Source organism: Myiozetetes cayanensis, unplaced genomic scaffold (assembly GCF_022539395.1).
Source record: "Myiozetetes cayanensis isolate MyiCay16 unplaced genomic scaffold, myiCay2020 scf2-11, whole genome shotgun sequence".
NCBI classification, from domain to species: Eukaryota; Metazoa; Chordata; class Aves; order Passeriformes; family Tyrannidae; genus Myiozetetes; species Myiozetetes cayanensis.
The window spans coordinates 19,290,858-19,308,776 of NW_026087411.1; the positions used below are offsets into that span (position 1 = coordinate 19,290,858).

At 39.6% G+C, this 17,919-nt stretch overlaps 1 protein-coding gene across 5 annotated transcripts in view; it reads right to left on the minus strand.

Annotated features, from left to right (window-relative positions):
• Nucleotides 1-963: 963 nt before the first annotated feature.
• Nucleotides 964-17,919, minus strand: part of FSHR (follicle stimulating hormone receptor) — a 163,990-nt gene continuing 147,034 nt past the window's right edge. For all 5 annotated transcript variants that reach the window (XM_050316701.1, XM_050316699.1, XM_050316698.1 and 2 more), the window contains 4 exons: nt 16,104-16,172; nt 15,913-15,987; nt 10,855-11,040; nt 964-4,844 (listed from right to left, as the gene is read on the minus strand). In XM_050316701.1, the coding sequence (XP_050172658.1) occupies nt 3,617-4,844; nt 10,855-11,040; nt 15,913-15,987; nt 16,104-16,172 (1,558 nt within the window). In that variant the 3' untranslated portion in view covers nt 964-3,616. The remainder of the gene's footprint in view (nt 4,845-10,854; nt 11,041-15,912; nt 15,988-16,103; nt 16,173-17,919) is intronic.

A 17,919-nucleotide genomic window follows, 5' to 3' on the forward strand; every position in this document is an offset into this window, starting at 1 on the left:
GTTCCCCATAAGGTACCTGCCTGAAAGAACGATGCTTTATCAAACAAATGAAGAAGTTGCTTATCATGTCCTCACTGCCAGCACAGTCCCTTTGTGTCACTGGTGTTGGCACCATAAGGGCAAAGAGAGTCATAATTCTTTAACTGGGCATTTTTGGGGCTTGGTGAAGTCTAAAATGCAATGGATGGCCACATAAGGGCAGCAAGGAAAACCAGAAGGTATTACAACATTGTCTATTGTCAGGTGGTTTTTGGAGCAAGCTAGCAATGGGCTCCAAAACAGAACAACTCCAAGGTTTTTTCTGTGAGTTGGAGTTAGGCTTTGACTCAGTTTTCTTGTTACCTGTGGCCTCTCTCCTACACATGTGCACACACAGACACATACTTATTTGTCTGAGGAGAATATTCCACAAAATAGAATTTCATGCCCTGGGTGTAAAATGGAGGGGAAAAAAATTAGAATGTATCATTTAACAACCACCATTTACATATATTGAAAAGGAGGAAAATGCCTGTCTGAGCTCTATCAACGGATAATATCTTATTTAATAAGAAATATGAATTAATAGAAGAGAGATTTGTTAAAAACCCAAACAGGTCAGTCTTAGTATGTTATTTGTTGGAGGTTTCAAACATACCTCTCTGTGCTTTGTTAACTATCCAGGAGTCTACAGGAGGGTTTTCTATGCAGAGTATCTCACCAGCTGAGCTTCATCTGTAGGTCACAGTGACCTGACTGTGGAGGCTGTGCTGCATAAATGGAGCTCTCCAGATAAGCAGAAACATTTATTGCATACTTTGTCAGCATATCTCTGGCCATACACTTGTTCTCAAGGCACTTTGTTGTGATACTGGTTTTATTAAAATAGATTTCAAAAAGGGAAGTGTAAAACAGTTTAAAGATTACAACATAAACATGTTGTTCAGTGCTGAGAAAATCCACACCAGCCACCGGTAGGTTTTTTGTACATTACAAGCATGAAAAAAACGTATCTTGCATTTTTTTTCTTATACTACTTTCTTCAAACAAAAAATACTGCTTAAAAAATTGCTACAAACAGACCTATGTCCCATGCAGAGAAAGACACAGGTCACACAAATGTGTCTTAGAATCTGGAAAATTATTAAAATTAAAATCCAAAGAATAGTTAAAGCCAAGGAATTCTAAGGACTAGAAGGAGGTTTTTGTCTTGAAAACTGCATGGTCAACCTCCCAGCTTTGGAGGTCCTGCCACAGCCTGAGTTGCCACCAGAGCTCCTGAGCAGCATGTGTGGGCAGGATGACATGTCCTCTTGCTTGGGACAAGGCAAGTTCTACTTGCTCTTCAAGTATCAGCTCTAGCATCCTCTGGAGGAAGAGCCATGGGCTAAGGTGGCTTCATCCCTTGGGCACTGGTCTGACTCTGTATACAAGATACGATCCTGCAAGGTCTCTTTTCAGAGATGCTAATTTGTAAAGCATATTTAAAATTCTGCAAATGTCTAGGCAATGGGTTTGCATGAAGCAGATCAGCTGTACCAAGCCCATGTGCCTGACAAGACAATTTACAAAACTGGCTTCTAGACTATGATGCCTGTGCTTTCCTGAACTGCCAGGTCTCATCCTTGACAAATGGACAGCACCAAGGCAAAAAAGCATAACATGATGCACTACAAGACTTTTCCCTATTTATCAACAAAAATGGGATAGTATTTGCCAAATAACACCTCTCATTTTTGACCCAAGAATAGAATCAGGAGCCTTTTTAAAATGTAACTAGAGTGTCTGTCATTTTGGAACATCATCATTCAGTCACTTCCATCCGGATGGGTTTTAATGGCTGCACACCATAACGCTATATATGATATAAAGTATTTGTAAAAAAAATCATTCCTCTGAATAGTCAGAAGATCTTCCCAGAGATGAACTGTCTTTCATGCTCTTGTTTTTCATTCTTACTTCTCCTGGATCTTGGAGGGAGTGTTACTTGTGTTGAGTAATGAAATATCATCCCCCAAGCCACACTCTTTTGATGTCCCCTGTTTTATGCACTAGGGAGCTGATAGTTCCTTTCCTGGTTAGGACTGAATGAATAATCACCTCCTGTAGTTATTCACATCAGGTTCAGATACTGAAAAGTGAAGCTGATGATGGGAGATTATAGATAGAAGCATCAAGATTTGGTACTGAAATTTTATGAGCTGTATGTAGGAAATATTTAAAGCACATCACATTTAACCATGAAGATTCCAAAGATTTATAATCTCATTGGGCAGAACTGTGAATTGTTTGTGAGGTGGAAATAAAGCCCAGACTCCTCTCTTGGTCTTTTCTTTATGCCCACATATCCACACATATCCACGAAACCAGCATGAGAAAACCCTACCCATCCCTAAATCTTTGTTGCAATTTGGAATGATTAACCCTCAAAAAGTTTGTTATGCAAATCATGTAAAAAGTCTGTACATTCATTCAGATGTTAATAAAAAATTCCTGTAAAATCAGGAAATCTGGATGAAAAGGTTTCTTTTGTTTGTTTGTTTGTTTTTTGGTGTTTGGTGGTGTTTTTTTTGTTTTGTTATTTCAACATATGCAGCTTATGGTTTATTTCAGGTCTTCCAATGTGGACCATCATCTGATAATAAAATCCTAAAAATATTTTGCAAAAAATTAGGATTTCCCATAAACTTTTACTCAGGGTTTCAAAAGCCATGCCTAGTTCCATTGCCCTTTTCACAGTCCAGGCAGTGTAATGCACTAATACCATTTTATGGTAAACCTGCCTTGTGTATCATTTTAGAGCAGCCCATTGGCCCATCTTGGCATATCCAAGGGGTCCAGACATACAATTCAACCCAACTCTGTGAGAACAACTTGAGAAAACATCCTCCTTATTATCAGAGGTTTCTCTCGCCTTTGTTCTTGCGCTTTCTTAACTTGAAAACAAACCCCAAACCAAACCAACTTCTAGAGACAAACTTAGATGAAATATGTTTCTCTGAGCCTGCCAATCTATATCGACACAAAACCCACCCCAAGTGACACTTCTGTGCAGAATAAGGCAGGACCATGCAGTGGACAGAAAACATCATGGATGTTTGATGGAATCATGGAACAGAAAACATCAGCACAGCTGGAGATGGGTGTGGTCAACAGAAATGGAAACAACACACAATATTCTCATTCCTAATAAGTCTGTGCTCAAGGAGGCTTACGTTGGCCTTCTGTCTCCTGTAACCCCAGGAAGTACGATTAATGAGAAAACCTAATTATTTGTCATTGTTATAACACACTTCACATGAAAAGAAATTATTTCTACATATTAATTCTCAGTAAGCAGCTAACATCTTCCTAGAATGAGGGAGTCTCTGCCTGCATGGTGGGAGATACTGGTTTATGATCTCATTTCTTTCTTAAGGCAATTCTACGAGAAGACTTTGGCACTTTGGTCTTCAAGAACTGCTGAAGATGATTTGCCACTTATTGATGGTTGTTCATTGAACAAAAATAGCGAAGTGGAAATAATTTTTTCTTTCCTCATAAAACATAAGTTTACATGCTATGCTAAAGTCATTATTCAAATGCACTGTTGGAAGTGATTATCACACTACCTCAGACACAAATTCATGCGAGTGTTTCAGTTCAAGTGATTCAGAGGAACCAGTGAATAAATAGGGCCCTCACTGTTTTTTGATGCAGGAGAACAATGACCATTTCTTGTGTGGAAATTAGGAGCAGATGAGGAGGTCTCTGTTCTGTAAATCTGGGCTTGCATTTCACAGCAACCAAACTTGCTCAACAGAATGAAGAAATCCCTGCGGAAAGTCTTGGTGAAAATGGCATAGAGGAAAGGGTTAGCACAGGAGTTGATGGGGTAAAACAAAACCAGAAGGATCTTGGATTTGGACACGGTGATGAGAGGAACCTTGAGTGAGGCCGATATTGCGAAAAAAGATATGGGTGCCATGCAGAGGAAGTCTGTGAAGATCAGTATGGCCATGCGCTTGGCAATCTTGGTGTCACTGTTGGAAGAGATCACGTTGGGGTTCCTCACGGTAGAGTAGATGCAGATGTAGCACACGCATATAATCACAAATGCGAGCACATTCAGTACTAAAAGACATACAACGTAGGCCTGAGAAAATGGTGTTTCTATATCCATGGGCAAACAGATGCTGACCTTCATGTAGCTGCTGACTCCAAATATGGGAAGAAGTGCTACTGAGAAAGCAAACAGCCAGCCAAAAACCATTATAATCACAGCATGACGCAGTCGGACCTTGCGGTGCAGCTGCATGGCGTAGGTGATGGTGTGCCACCTCTCCAGGGTGATCACAGTCAGTGTGTAGACCGAGAGTTCGCTTGCAAACACTGTGAAAAATCCTGCAGTATTGCATCCTGCCCCAGTTTGCCAGTCTATGGCGTAGTTGTAATACTGGCTTTTGGTCTGGATATCTACAGATGCAATAAACAACAGATAGATGCCTATGCAGAGATCTGCAAATGCAAGATTGCACATCAGAAAGCGAGGCACAGTGAGCTTGTATTGACTGCTTATTAATATAATGAGGACAACAATGTTCCCAGTGATAGCTAAAATGCTGATAAACCATATCAGGACTCTCAGAATGTTGTACCCCATGATATCTTCACATGGATTGAAAGCATCAGGTTTTGGTGAGCAAGCTACGTTAACTACTTCATTGCATAAACCATAGTCAAAGTCATTCTTTGTTGGGTCAAATCCTATGCCATAGCTTGAAATATAATCTTCAGCTGCGGATTGTATCTGTAGCTTTTCGCCAGGCTGCTCCTTAAGGTCTTGCTTGGCCTGAGACATGGTACATATCGGATGCAATTCGGTGCTGAAATTGTAAAAAGAGTGGAGTTGGAAGCTAAGAGACACAGTGGGAGGCATACAACACAGTATCATCCAGTTTCCATTAACAGCTCAGTTTTTCTGGTTAGCTGAATATACAGATTACCCTGGAGCTTGAAATTAATAGTCTGGCTGGTCCTTATTTATAAAATATTACAAGAAATGTAAATGATTTGGAAACATCATAAAATGTAAGGGAAACAAAAGACTAATGTTTACCTAACACCCATGATAGAGTTATCCACCTGGATAACAGTCTCTCTAAGAAGCCTCCCTTATTTGAACTGAATTTCTCACATAGCCTGTCGTTGATAAGCTGATTTGTGCGTGGGGAAATACATGATGATTAATAGCAATGTAAGACTGAGCTTTGAAGAATTAGTCAATTCATCTGTGTTCATAAGGACTCTGTATAACCACAGTAATGCTACTATCCCTTCATATTATTTTTAAATTCCCTTTTTCCTAGAGGTTTTGACCATCACCATGGTAATAGTTACGTAACTCCATCAGGGCACAGAACAACTCCAGTTTGTGCTACTTCTAAGTATCTCATACCATTACTGTCCAGTAAAACACACACAAAAAAATTAGCACAAATAAGTTCAGGTAGGCTTCCAGATATTATCTAGTAGCCAGATGCAAACATAAACACAAGACATGGTAGACCATTTTGTTTAAAAACTGCTTTTCAAAGAAAATGGCTTAGAAAGCAAGTGAATCAAAACCAAGACAAGCCATGCCAACCCAACCCAACCCAACCCAACCCAACGCAACATTTTAATGGAAACAGTAGTTGCTTTTGTTTCTGCCAGAAAGTATTTTTTAAACATTTTAAGAATTTTTAGCAGCACAAGTAAATAAAGGAGAAGAGTTTCAAGGGGAAAAAATAGTATTTTTGATAGTTTTGTGTTTGATTTCATCTCACAGAGTATTAGCTCTATGCCCTTCTCCATCCCTAAAAAAATTGAAGAAACAACTATTTTAGTTGAGATGATAGAAAGATGATTAGGTCTATCAAGTTAAGAAATATTAAGGTGTATTCCTGTATAAACAGAAAATGAAGGGACAGACTTTACAACAGCTTCTCCTGCCTTTGAAATTTGCTGTGCCATAAACTGGTGTCCATAGTTTTGGATGCAGACCTAATCTGAGTTAGAAAATAAAGTAGGTGAAAATGTGTTGCAAAACCAACAGAGTTCAGCTCTACCTACATTCAGCTACAACCCAGATTGCAATTTAGGTGTAAAATTTCCAGGACAGGACCCCAGCTTAACTTCCACTCTGACTTTCAGTACAGTCAAGAGAAGAACTCTCTAGGCAAGTTAGGTTGAAAATTTTGAACAACTGGTAGTGGTTTAAAAGGGAGAATTCTTCTTTGTAACCTAATTTTACCCTTTGACTTTGTGCACTCACTATATCTTCCAAAAATTGAGTTTAAAAGGTCTGTGAGAAACAAAAACTAATGAAGGCCCAGCACCAGAAGGTGAGAGACATTTCCTATGAGGTTCTGAACATCCTCTACTATTATCAATATTTTTTATCTTGCCTGTCAACTGAGGCAGAAAACTGATTTTCTGTGAGGTCAAATATGCACTATGAAGGTCACAATAGCAATAACAAGGCATTACATTTTGCTCCCGTGTTCTACTCGCATAAGGATGAGTGAGGGGTCCACTGTATTGATCAATATATCAACAGTTCTCTAGCTGAAAGGGAATATAGGCTTCCAAGGAGCAATAACGAGACAGAAAGTCCCTCATTTTTAGTGCAACAGTCACCCAGGGGTACTGAAAGCTACTGCAATTGGTGGTTCTTTGTAAATGAACTGAGTGAAATGTTTGTATCCAATCATTTCTCAGCATTAGTTAAAAGTAAACCTTTTCCCAAATTTTGGAGGCACTGCCTGGACTTAAATCTATTCCCTAACAAGACTGCTATGTAAGGCTAATTAAATGTTTCTGATTATTGCAATTTATTAATTCTTGAATTATTTTACAGCCAGTGGTCCCAAGTAGAAGCAGGGTCCCACAGATTTAGCTGCTGTGTTTGCTCCGAGGAGCCTGACGAGGCTGGTTACCTGCATTGAGAGCAAGTAAGATGGGCAGCTGCAAAATCCCAAGGGAAGGAAGAGCCATCCTCTGATACTGACTCCTTACTGTATCTTTGCCCTGTGATATTTGCTCCTTGGGCTGCACAGTGCATTCAGAGCAACAAATTAAACATTGTTTGTCAAGGGGTGGGTGTGTCCTTGCCTGCTTTTGAGGCCCCTGGTATTGTAATACAGTCCATTTATTCACTCTGAAAAATTATGTTACTGTTTAGCATTATTTTGCTCAAGTAAACTAGAAAAATAAACTAGAGAAAGGGCAACTTGGAGAATAAAATTGAAACTGACAAAACGCTCTGACAAAAATAAACAAAAATTACTACCTTTGTACTACCTTTTATGCGCTTTGTCTGGAACTGGTGACAGCAGGATTTTGTGTGCCGAGAAACATGCTCAGCAGAACAAATAGTCTTAACCTAGGTTCTGTATTAAGCCCTATCTCAAACCAATCATTCTCACCAAAAAGTGACAAAGGTGAGTTGTGAGCAACTGATAGTGTGTTCTCATGAGACGAGGTCCAAACGTGACTCCTGATGCTGTCACATTTTTTGAAAAAGTGGGATTTCAAGTGACAGCTCCTCTGAAGAATAACGATCAAGTGTAAGGACAGAGTCATACCAATGTCATTCTTTTAGGCAGAAGGTGATCTTTATGTCAAAGAAAGCCAAAAGCTTACTGAAGTTCATAATGGTATATGTCAAGTTGAGGGTTTTAACATCCAACCTCTGCCCTATCCACACTTCAAGGATATTATTTTCCAGTCACAGAAAAATGTGAGGGAGTTCAACATACTCTACTGGACTTGTCTTAAGAATGCAGCTTACCTTCTGTTAGGCCAGCATCACAATATTCAAGTATGATCAATCCACAGATCAATATTTAGCATATAGTCCTTATGGGAATGGGAAAAACATCAAAATTGTCTTAAAATTTGCCTCAGACTGGCAGAGCTTGATTCTACCTTCTCCAAAATTTAGAAAGCACTGTTGCTATAACAGGTTTAAACTTCCCATTATCACAACAGCACCTGTTTGCTGGTGCAGATGGATTTAGGAGAGGTGACCGAGTAGGATCAGCTATGGTAATTTATTTTTTCTAAGAGTTTGAGTGCTGCAAAAGTGTCAAAGAGGGGAAATCTAACATGAACTGGCAGCCAGAAAGGCACCACACATCCCTATCTTAATTCCTTCCCAGAGTTCCCATGTGAACAGAAGCTGCTGCTGTGATCCTTAGACATGCACTTCTGGGGGTCATGAGGCATCCTTTTTATACTCTCTGGACTACCTGAAAGTGTTCTGAGAGTCAAATAGTCACAGAATAATGACTGTCTCTTGTGAAGGTGCATGACAAGTCAGGACACCCCACAGTTCCCACCACCACAAGTGATGCTGCTGGACTGAAACAAGCACGGCTCTTGCCAAAGAAATATTACATGTTGTGTGATCAAGCACTATACAAACTATTAATAACTTTTAAACAGCCTGAGCAGCCTTCAATGCACTCACAACTTGTGCCAGCTGTCATGAAAACTGCTTTGAAATGAAAGCTGTTGTAGCTACTCTATGTGTGACTCATCTCTTTTGAAGTGTATTGTAATATCTTCAGTATTCAAACTGAACACATGTATCCATTTTCTTTCTTTAAGCTGGAGAAAGGATGTCAGTTTCCCACCAATTTCAGTACAAGACACAACTGTATGAAAGAAATGACCATTTTTAATTATGTTAAAAAGCAGCTAACAGGAAGGGTTGATCTAAGTAATTGGTTCTAGTATATTTGCATTTATGCTTAATATTTAGTAAAAAATTCATCTGGTAACTATTAAAGACACATAAATACATTCAATTTTGTTCTGTTGACCAGGGTGGTACAGTTCATATGTGCATTCATTCAAGTACTCCTATATCATATATCATATATTATAAACAAGAGCATCTCCATCTTACATACTATTTCTCACCATTACATCACACCTGATACAGGAGACTGAAATTGGGACCAAACTTCTCCAGAAGCAACCCCACCACTACATGGTACTCCAGCTCAGCTTGCTGGCCATCCTTCACTGGGTTATGTGAGCTCTGTACAGGTTTGTTGGCATTTCTTTGCAAAATTGCACTTACCCAGGCTGTGGAAAGTGATGTTTCATGTTCTTGGCTTCTTGCCTGCCAGGGCAAAGGCCTCCAAAAGAGGGGCTATACAAGAGGGGAAGTGAGTGCTGTGGGCTTCAATTCCCTGGGGCTAGTATGAGACATGGAAGTTATTTTAAAGCCCAAGAGAGGGGACTAGATACTTAGAGCTTACCACAAGGTCAGGACTGTTTCCTTCTGTAGCCTTCCTTCAATAGCAACTTCTACTTTGTTTTTGAAAAATCCAGTTGCCTAATTTAAGGGGTGGATTCTGTGATTTGGGTCCTGTTTAAGCCCAAGCAGCCCAGAAGCAAAGTACCTTCAAAAATATGAATCATAGTGACATCAACGTCCCTTTGCACATTCAGGATTAAAGATGCTTTCACTGGACTCATTGGAATATGCTGCTGTGTCATCAGTGCTGGAAGGACTGGACACATTCCTACATATAAGTTACCAAGCACTGTGTCTAGATTAGACTGCACAAGTATGTGAAAACATCTCCTGCTGATAAATTGTTCTAGTGAAAAGTTTAGCATTTTGGAACAAAAATGGACAATGGGAGATGGATTCTGTCAGATACTTCCCTTGTCACTGCAGTCTCCAGCATTACACTTGCATTCTTTACACAGACAGTTTGGTAAACACATGTAGGTGATATTTATTAACTATCAGTACAAGCAAACTCAGTTAGCTTCCATTGTTTGGTGACAGTACAATGCTAAAAGTAAAATAAATGTCTATTTTAAGTGTTAAAATAGAAGTTACTAACAGTTTATGCCTTTTTACATGGTTTCACTGCTCTTTGAAGTTTTATGCAACTTCTGAAGATGATGTCTTGATTTACAACAATGGTTCATGATTTTTTTTTTCTGCCATGGCAAAGTCCAAGTCTTTCAGGACATCCAGTAAAGGAAGAACTTCAAACAATAACAGGGGTTTCAGTAGGTACCAGCTCGTCATGTTTTCCAGTGGCACAAATTCAGGAGGTTCATTAACTACTTAAAGTGTACATTTCAAGACTGCCTGAGCAGGTGAAAATACTCAACAAGAATCATTGATACCTGAAGTCTCACTGCAACTCACTAATGGAAAATTAAAATAAGAATGGAAAATTACTAAATGTCTAAAAAGACACCATACCCTCCCACACACCCTCTGTTGATTTGGATAACATGGATCTGCTCTAGGTTAACCATTTCAGAAATCACGTCCAGAAATGTTGTCGATGTCAACTCAAGAGATAAGGTATCTCTGACGCTTGGCTTGACAGTGTTCCAATATCAGTGAAGCTTTCTGAGAGAAGAGTGTTTTGCATCACTCAGTGGTCCTGTTACCCTCCTGAATTGATGGACAAGTATTGACCAGCTTCTCTGCAAACACAGCTTTCTCCCCAGCTACCTCCTGAAAAGCTATCAAACTTTTTCCGTTTAATGTTTTCATCGTGTCTCCAGGCTGATCCAGGACAGCAGGTCCCAGTGAAACATGGACCTACAAACAGGTGGGGACAGAGCTGCAAAGGGGGAAAGTACTGATGGTGAAATAACACAGCTGTTAAAAGTTAACAATTCCCTGTAATGTGGAGGCAGTGCAGTGTGTAGCATGCAAAAACTCGTATGTATTGTATATTTATTTATTTCTATCCATTTACTTAGCTGCACTAAAGAGACTTTTCTATCCAGACTTTGAGGAATTTTATTTAATTTGTTATCAAATGCTGAAAAGCTCCAAGAAGAAAAACAAATTAAATCACTTACTTTTGTCTTTTCCAGTTTGCAAATGCACAGCAATGGCTAGGATATGTGAAGTTTGCTTCAATCAAAGATCTAAATTTGCTTAGATCAGGAAGCTTTTTTAAATTGTATGTAGACCTTGCTCTTAGCTTCTTAATGAGTTCTAATCCATGACTTGGCAGGAAACTGATTTTCGTGCTTGAAATATCCCTTTAAGAAAACAGATGAAAATCTTGGTAAAAAGCAAATTTACTTCTGCTCAACAACGGATATGTGTTTTAGACTGTCCTACTCATTCTCAGAGTAGTAATTAGAAACAGATCAGCTGGAAATCTACACTGAAAAGAGGATCCAGTGAAAAATTAGGTGTTCCTCCAGCAATCTGAACTAACATGCATTGCAAACAACAATCAAGTGATGTTAGTCTGTGAGAAATAAAGAAAAAAGTCCCATAATGTTCTGGGTAAGAATTAGCAGGGACATAAACCATTAGCACCATATGATACTGGGTTTAGCAATATCCAGTAAATGCAACAATCACCCCAGAATAATCTTACAGAATAAAAAAGGCTTATGAAATCACAGTAGAAGTTTTTGCTTTATGAACATCACATCATGGGAAGGCTGCTGTGGAAAAAGCAATAAACACAAAGAAAGAAGCTCACATGGAGGTACAGATGTGAGGACAGGTTGGATATATCAGGTTTTGTACTCATTAGGAAGAAAAGGAGATTAAAGACAGACAGGGGTGACATTGTTCAGACTGTTAGAAACAAAAAACCAAAACCAACAAAACATTCCCAGAGGTTTAAAAAACAAATATAGCACAGGCTGAAGCAAAGAATGGGACAAGATTACAGGAGGTTAGGAGAGAAGCATTTATGTGGAAGGCAATTACTGTGTGGGACAGGCTGTGAGAGGCAGCAATGGAACCAGCACCCATAAAGAGAGCATTAGAGGGGCTGTTAAAAGGAAACATTCTGCAAACACTAAATCTTGTGCCATGCAGGTGGGGAAAGGAAGAAGGACCAAGGGTGCTCCATCTCCAGGCTGAGATATTTGGGAATCCTTCCTCATAGGTTCAGGGTGTAACAGCTGGGGCAAAACATCTCCATATTTCCTTCACTGGGGCACAAACTGTGTCCCTTGGATCATGACAGCATGAGAACACACTTCTTTCTCTTAAAAGAAAAGGTAAAAATGAACTGCACAAAATCACCCTGTCCTCTTCCCTTAGACCCTTGTGCTCTTATGGCCTGAGACTGATCCAGGATACAGTGGTTGCTGAGGCTGCTCTGCTCTTAATTCTCCAAGAAAAGACAATATTTTTCCTTAATCAAGGAATTGGACAGACAACATTTGTAGTTTTCTCCATGTCCCCTTGAAGATGCAGTTTCCAATTCAGCTGTAACAGTATGATGTCTGGACAACATGTTATTTGATCTCTATTACCCAATGTGCACAAATTGTTTTTATTATCCTTTTAATACAGTAGAGTGGTGCCTTGTGAGGGGGAGACCAGGTTTTAGCAGCATGAAATGAAGTCTAGACAGTTGCTTTGTATCATACACACATTTGCATCTCTGTCCTCTGGTTTAAGAAAGAAAATTAATGCCAGGGAAGGGCTCTGTTTGAACTCCAGCCAAGCCTAACAAATTCACAGGCAGCTGATAAAGCGGTTTTTTAAAATTGGTGTTGGGTGAAGATGATGTGTCCACACTGTGCCTACAGCCAGGGCTTTACATCCAGGCTCTAAAGGAATGTACCACCTACAACAACTGGACTGTGAACTCTGGCAGCAGAGGAGCAAACACAGACTCCACTCCACTGCCCCGAACTAGGGCCATAATTTCTACTGGAAGGGAAAATAGACCAGTGTACTCAAAAATAATATGAACTTCTGCAGGGCAGGCAGAGAGAAGCCACTCTTCTCACAGAAAGAGTCCTGAGGTCCTGCGCCTGTTTCTTACAGGAGCTGAAAACAGCAAGGGAAGAGAAATTTTAGGCTATCGATTTCTTGACTTGGACACTTGAAGAGGTAATTAGGTTGCAAAGAGCAACCTCGATTTTCACATGGGCTGACTATTGCCATTAGTGCACTGCCTAATGAAAACTGTCACCCAGAGTATATGCTCATGAGCCAACAACTGAACAGCAGTTTTCTGCCTAAATCCACAGATAGCATCACTCATTGCATCATTAAGAGGATGTGAAACTTCATAATTCTAAAAAAGAACATGGAAAATGTTTTCTTTGGCTTGTTAGCTAAAAATCATTACCAAGTCCAAACTGTTATTACACTGTGTGGAAATAACAAGCAAATATGCATAGGAATACCACCTGGCCTTAAAAATAGCAAAAAGGTTACTAGGTCTCTCATAATGTCTAAAGAATTTCATAAATATGAAATATTTTTCCACAAAAATATTTTATTCTTATTTTAAAAATTTTACTTTTTATGTTCATTGTTGCACATAAACAGAAGTGAGTTAGGGAATGTGTTTTGTAAACTCCTTCAGGGGTTTGCTGACATGCCTGTGAGGGATAGTTATCAATAGACCACTGACATGCCCCCAAACAGCAAAGATAGACACTGTGTGTGTGGTTTAGTAACTTACTCCACTGAGTTACCACACACAGGCCTCAGTGCAGAGGTCCTTTGGGATGTTGCTCTCTAGCTAAAGGCTTGATAATTTAAATAATCATGATGAACATGATCATAAAGTGGCAATAGGAAATAAAATCAGAAGGCATCTACCATTGGAATATGTGTTCCTATGTTATTTCTGCTTGGCTGTTAGTCATCAGCCTTGACAGCAGCTGGTGCAGGAACAGCAAAATGAATCTGACTTCTCTTCCAATCACTTCCCTTTCCCACTGGGAGTCTCTGTTGGATTAGCAAAAATACTGACCAACTGATGAGGTTTGAAAGGCACATACAGAAATGGTGGGAAATAGTTGCCAGAGCAGAAAACAGAGGGTGGTAGAGTGGTTGGTGAGAATTTTCTCCATATATCTAAACTGATCTCTGGCTGCGCTTCAGGGTCTTGGTTGTTGACCTGGGGATTTACTGGAGCTCTCCTGTAGCCCCCTATGTGGGTTTCTCACTGAAGACAAATTGCAAGGGTAGGATGGACCACTGCCAAACCACACCTTGCATTGAGTCAGGACACAGAGAACTAAGGACAGCAGCAAAAGCTGATGTAAGCCACTACAGCTCTGAGAGCAGCAGAAAACAATTATATGAAATAATGTGGCTGAAAATTGAAGCTATGAAACTCCAAGTTGGAAACACAGTGTATTTCTGTATGCAAGGAATAGGTATAGGTGTGGGATTTATTAGTACTGGATTTACTTGCCTGCTGTCAGCACTGAAATCTTTTAATTCAAAACTTGATGTCTATCCAAAAGAGATATTCTAATTCAGATAAGAGCAGTAAGTCTGAGAGAGGAATTGATTTGTGAAACTCTGTAGTCTGTACAAGGGCTGAGATTGGTGCTTTCTGATTATTTGTGTTTCTTTTATATTCTTTTAATACGCTGAATTATAGAATAGAAGTTGGCACTAATTGACTGTAGAACACTGGTTCAGGAAGGTCAAGAGTTAACCCCCCCGACATTCATTGTAATAAAACATTGCAGTCTGCAACATGGATTTGATTGCAGCAAAACTATTTGTCCCAGCAAAGATACGATTATGGGTCAATCATTTCCACAAGTGAAAGCGCATCCCTGGTGTACACTACACTGATGGATGAGTAAGAAGGCTGTTCTTTCATGATCTCATCCAGGATAAAAAGGTAATTTTCCATCCATGGAATAGTGGATGTACTGCTAATGGAACAGAAAACTTTTTACACAAATAACTCAGTGTTAGAAATTGAACTATCAAAGGAATCTCAACTACAGGCAAATCAATTTGATAAACATCCAGAATATGACTGTATCAGTTATAGCTTGCAAAGAAAATGCATTTACTTTTTGTTACAGGAAACAATGATTTTCCTAAGAAACACCTATGACATTACTGATGAAAAGACGCTCCACTGGCAGTCTTTTCCAAAGAAGGAAGAGGCTTTTAGGAAGTGAGGGAAGTGAAACAGAATACAGTAACCCATACCATAGCTCTTTATATCATAGGTGCACTGGCCATCACAATGTGGAAACAAAATGCCTTCAGAAGAGCTCTGGACTGAACTCAAGGTTAATCAGACATTTTTCTCTTTCTGTTTTAGATTCTAGCTACTCTAACATCAGTGTAAAATCTTCCAAGAACACCAATGACCCCTTTCACTTTTTCTGGGTGACTTTTAGCCCTCTCTGGACAAGCAGGATAGATGGGAAAAGAGAAATGTTCTGACAAATGGGTGAGACAAAAAAAGACTCCTACATCTCTGTTGCAGCTCTTACATGTTGTGGCTTGTGCTCAGAAAAACAAACAGTTCTGCACAATCACAGGCATTTTCAGACCCCATGGAAACTATGGCTTGAGGTAAAATGTTTACTGAGATCCATGAGCATCCTACTGCTGAATTCTCTACTGCTGAGAGCTCTATTTCCATTTCATCACCCACCAAAGACATTCTGTTGTAACTGTGGGGGATGTATGTCATACCTATCTCTACAGGAGATGAGACAGTCCAGTCCCTAACCCTGTACGATAGGAATCTTTCTTTAAATTAAGCTTCACAGATACAGGGGAAGATCTTCGGTGGAAAGTAATCCAGATTTAAGCACTGAGAACCACTCACCTATTCTTCATTTTGCTCAAACAAAAAAACAGAAGCCTTTTTCTCTGAAAAAGTAACCAAAAGCAAAACTGCTTCTGTCTTACACAGTTTAATCAACCATGGAGAGCAACCTTAATCTAAATCTCTCACTCTAAATACTTCAAAAACTTGAGGACAAAATGAAGATAAGGATCTAGACTGATTTTTTTTTTTTAAGTATATTCAGAATTACGTCTGGTTTTGAAATTCAAGGTTTGTGAGACGTTGAAACCCAGACTGGCGTTCGTATGTTCTTCTGTGATATTTTCTAGGTAGTCAATAATGAGAAAAGTATTATCCAAATATTACTTACAAAACAACAGGCCCATTGGCTCCCTGGAAGACCTCATTTGGTAATTTTTCTAGGTTGTGATTATCACTTAGATTTCTGAAAAAACACAATATTTATGTTGCAACAAGCTGAAATAAAAAAAAATAAATCTTGCAGCAGTTACTATCTTCTAATTATCACTTTTCAGAATAGTAAACAACAGAAATAGTTACAGCTCATCCAGATATGTTCCATTAAATGCATAATTCTCAATTTCCCGAATTCCATTTTTATTCAGCCATCTGCAATAGAGAAAAGAAAAAGAGAGCTGTGTTCTTATTCATGCTTCATGACTAAAATGTATGTAATTCAAAGCAGTGAAAGGGATCTCAAACAAATAAAACTGTTAAATGGATATTGAAATGGTGAAATTTCTATGAATACTAGCTGGTAAGATCCCAATATTTGGACAAAGACTTTGTAGAACACAGACATGAATAGGGCAGATGAGTGCTACCATCAGAGATGACCACTAGAGTAAGTTTCTGAAGTAAGGGCAGAGCTGGTGAAGATGCTGGCACTGCTATGGCTCCACTGGGAATGCTGCAGAGGAGCTGGTGTGGCTGTTCCAGGTTAATCCCAAGAGGGGTGAGATGAGGATCTTTCCTCTTGGTGCTGTTAGTGCCACTTAGTTTTACTGTTTAGCAAGACTTTTGAAACTCTGGACCATTGCTCAATCTTTGCCAGCTATTAGAGCAAAAAGACTGCTGTTTGCCATGTTCTCACATGCTCAGCCAGGCAGGTGCAGAAGGGAGACTGATTGTCACTGAGCCAGGTAGGAGGGCAGAAGGGGGTTGGCAGTGGTGCCAAACTGCTGGGGAAAGTGGGTGATTCCTGCTGTGTCTGCTTCCATGACAAATTACCTTCCTGCTTGCTCTATTGCCCCAGTCCCACCTCCCCAGACTTCTTCCCCCAAGAGGAGACACAGGCAATAAAACTGGGAATTGAAGCTCCTGGGGCTTTCTGCCAAGTTTTTACTCTAGTGCATTACCTAATTAACGTTTAACGTCCTTCCCTCTGTCCCTTCACGGTCCTAAAAATTTACATTTGGGTCAGTTATATTTATCATCTTTATGGTGCAATCTTTCATCTTGCTTTAAACGTCACTTTGCAGCTCACGCCCTCTCCAACAGGCAATGACAGGTCTGACTGATGGCAGAAATGGCCTGATTTAATTAAACTGTCAGTAAACTTGGACTTTTTTTTTCCTAATTCACTTCGAAAGCTGAGCATGCAAGTGACCCGCTTATCTAAGGTCTGAGGTGGTGAACTAAGGTCAGCACGAAAATCAGTTAAGGGTCTGGCCGAAAGGATTACTCTTTTGACCATGACAGGCAGATGTACACAGCTCTGTGTCTATAATGTCTGTCAGGTCGGATCAGGAGAACTGTCACCATCCCCTTCACTTGCAAGCACTATTAGACATGAGTGAGCAGGCACAGAGGAGAGACGTGTCCCTGCTTACAGCATTTAAAACAGTTATTATATTAAATTGATCCTATCCATTTGTAGCTGCCAGGCTGATATATATGTTTTTAATCATAGTACTAGCACTTAGCTGCATTTTCTTACTGAACATGATGCTAATGCAATGAGATACTAAGGTCGTAAAAAAGTCACTGTTGCCATACAGGGTGGACTATACACTCCTGTCACCTGTCTAATAGCACTGGAATAGTAAAAAAGGAAAAAAAAAATTACCTAAATCCCAAGACTTCATTATAGTGCTTATAGACAAGTTTTTGTTGAGACAAATTCTCTCCTCACTTCAACCAGCATTCTTACTGACTCCACTAACTCTTACATTAGCAACAGGTGACAATGGAGGCAAAGATCCAGAGCTTGAATATAGAGGCCTTTACTTACCCTTTCATGGCCATAGCAGATTTTTAAAACATGCTTTAAAATTCTGCCAGTTCAGGAGGTCGCTGCCCCTGAGGTACCATTTACACCCTATTTCAGGGCAGGAAAGATCTATCTTAGACCTAA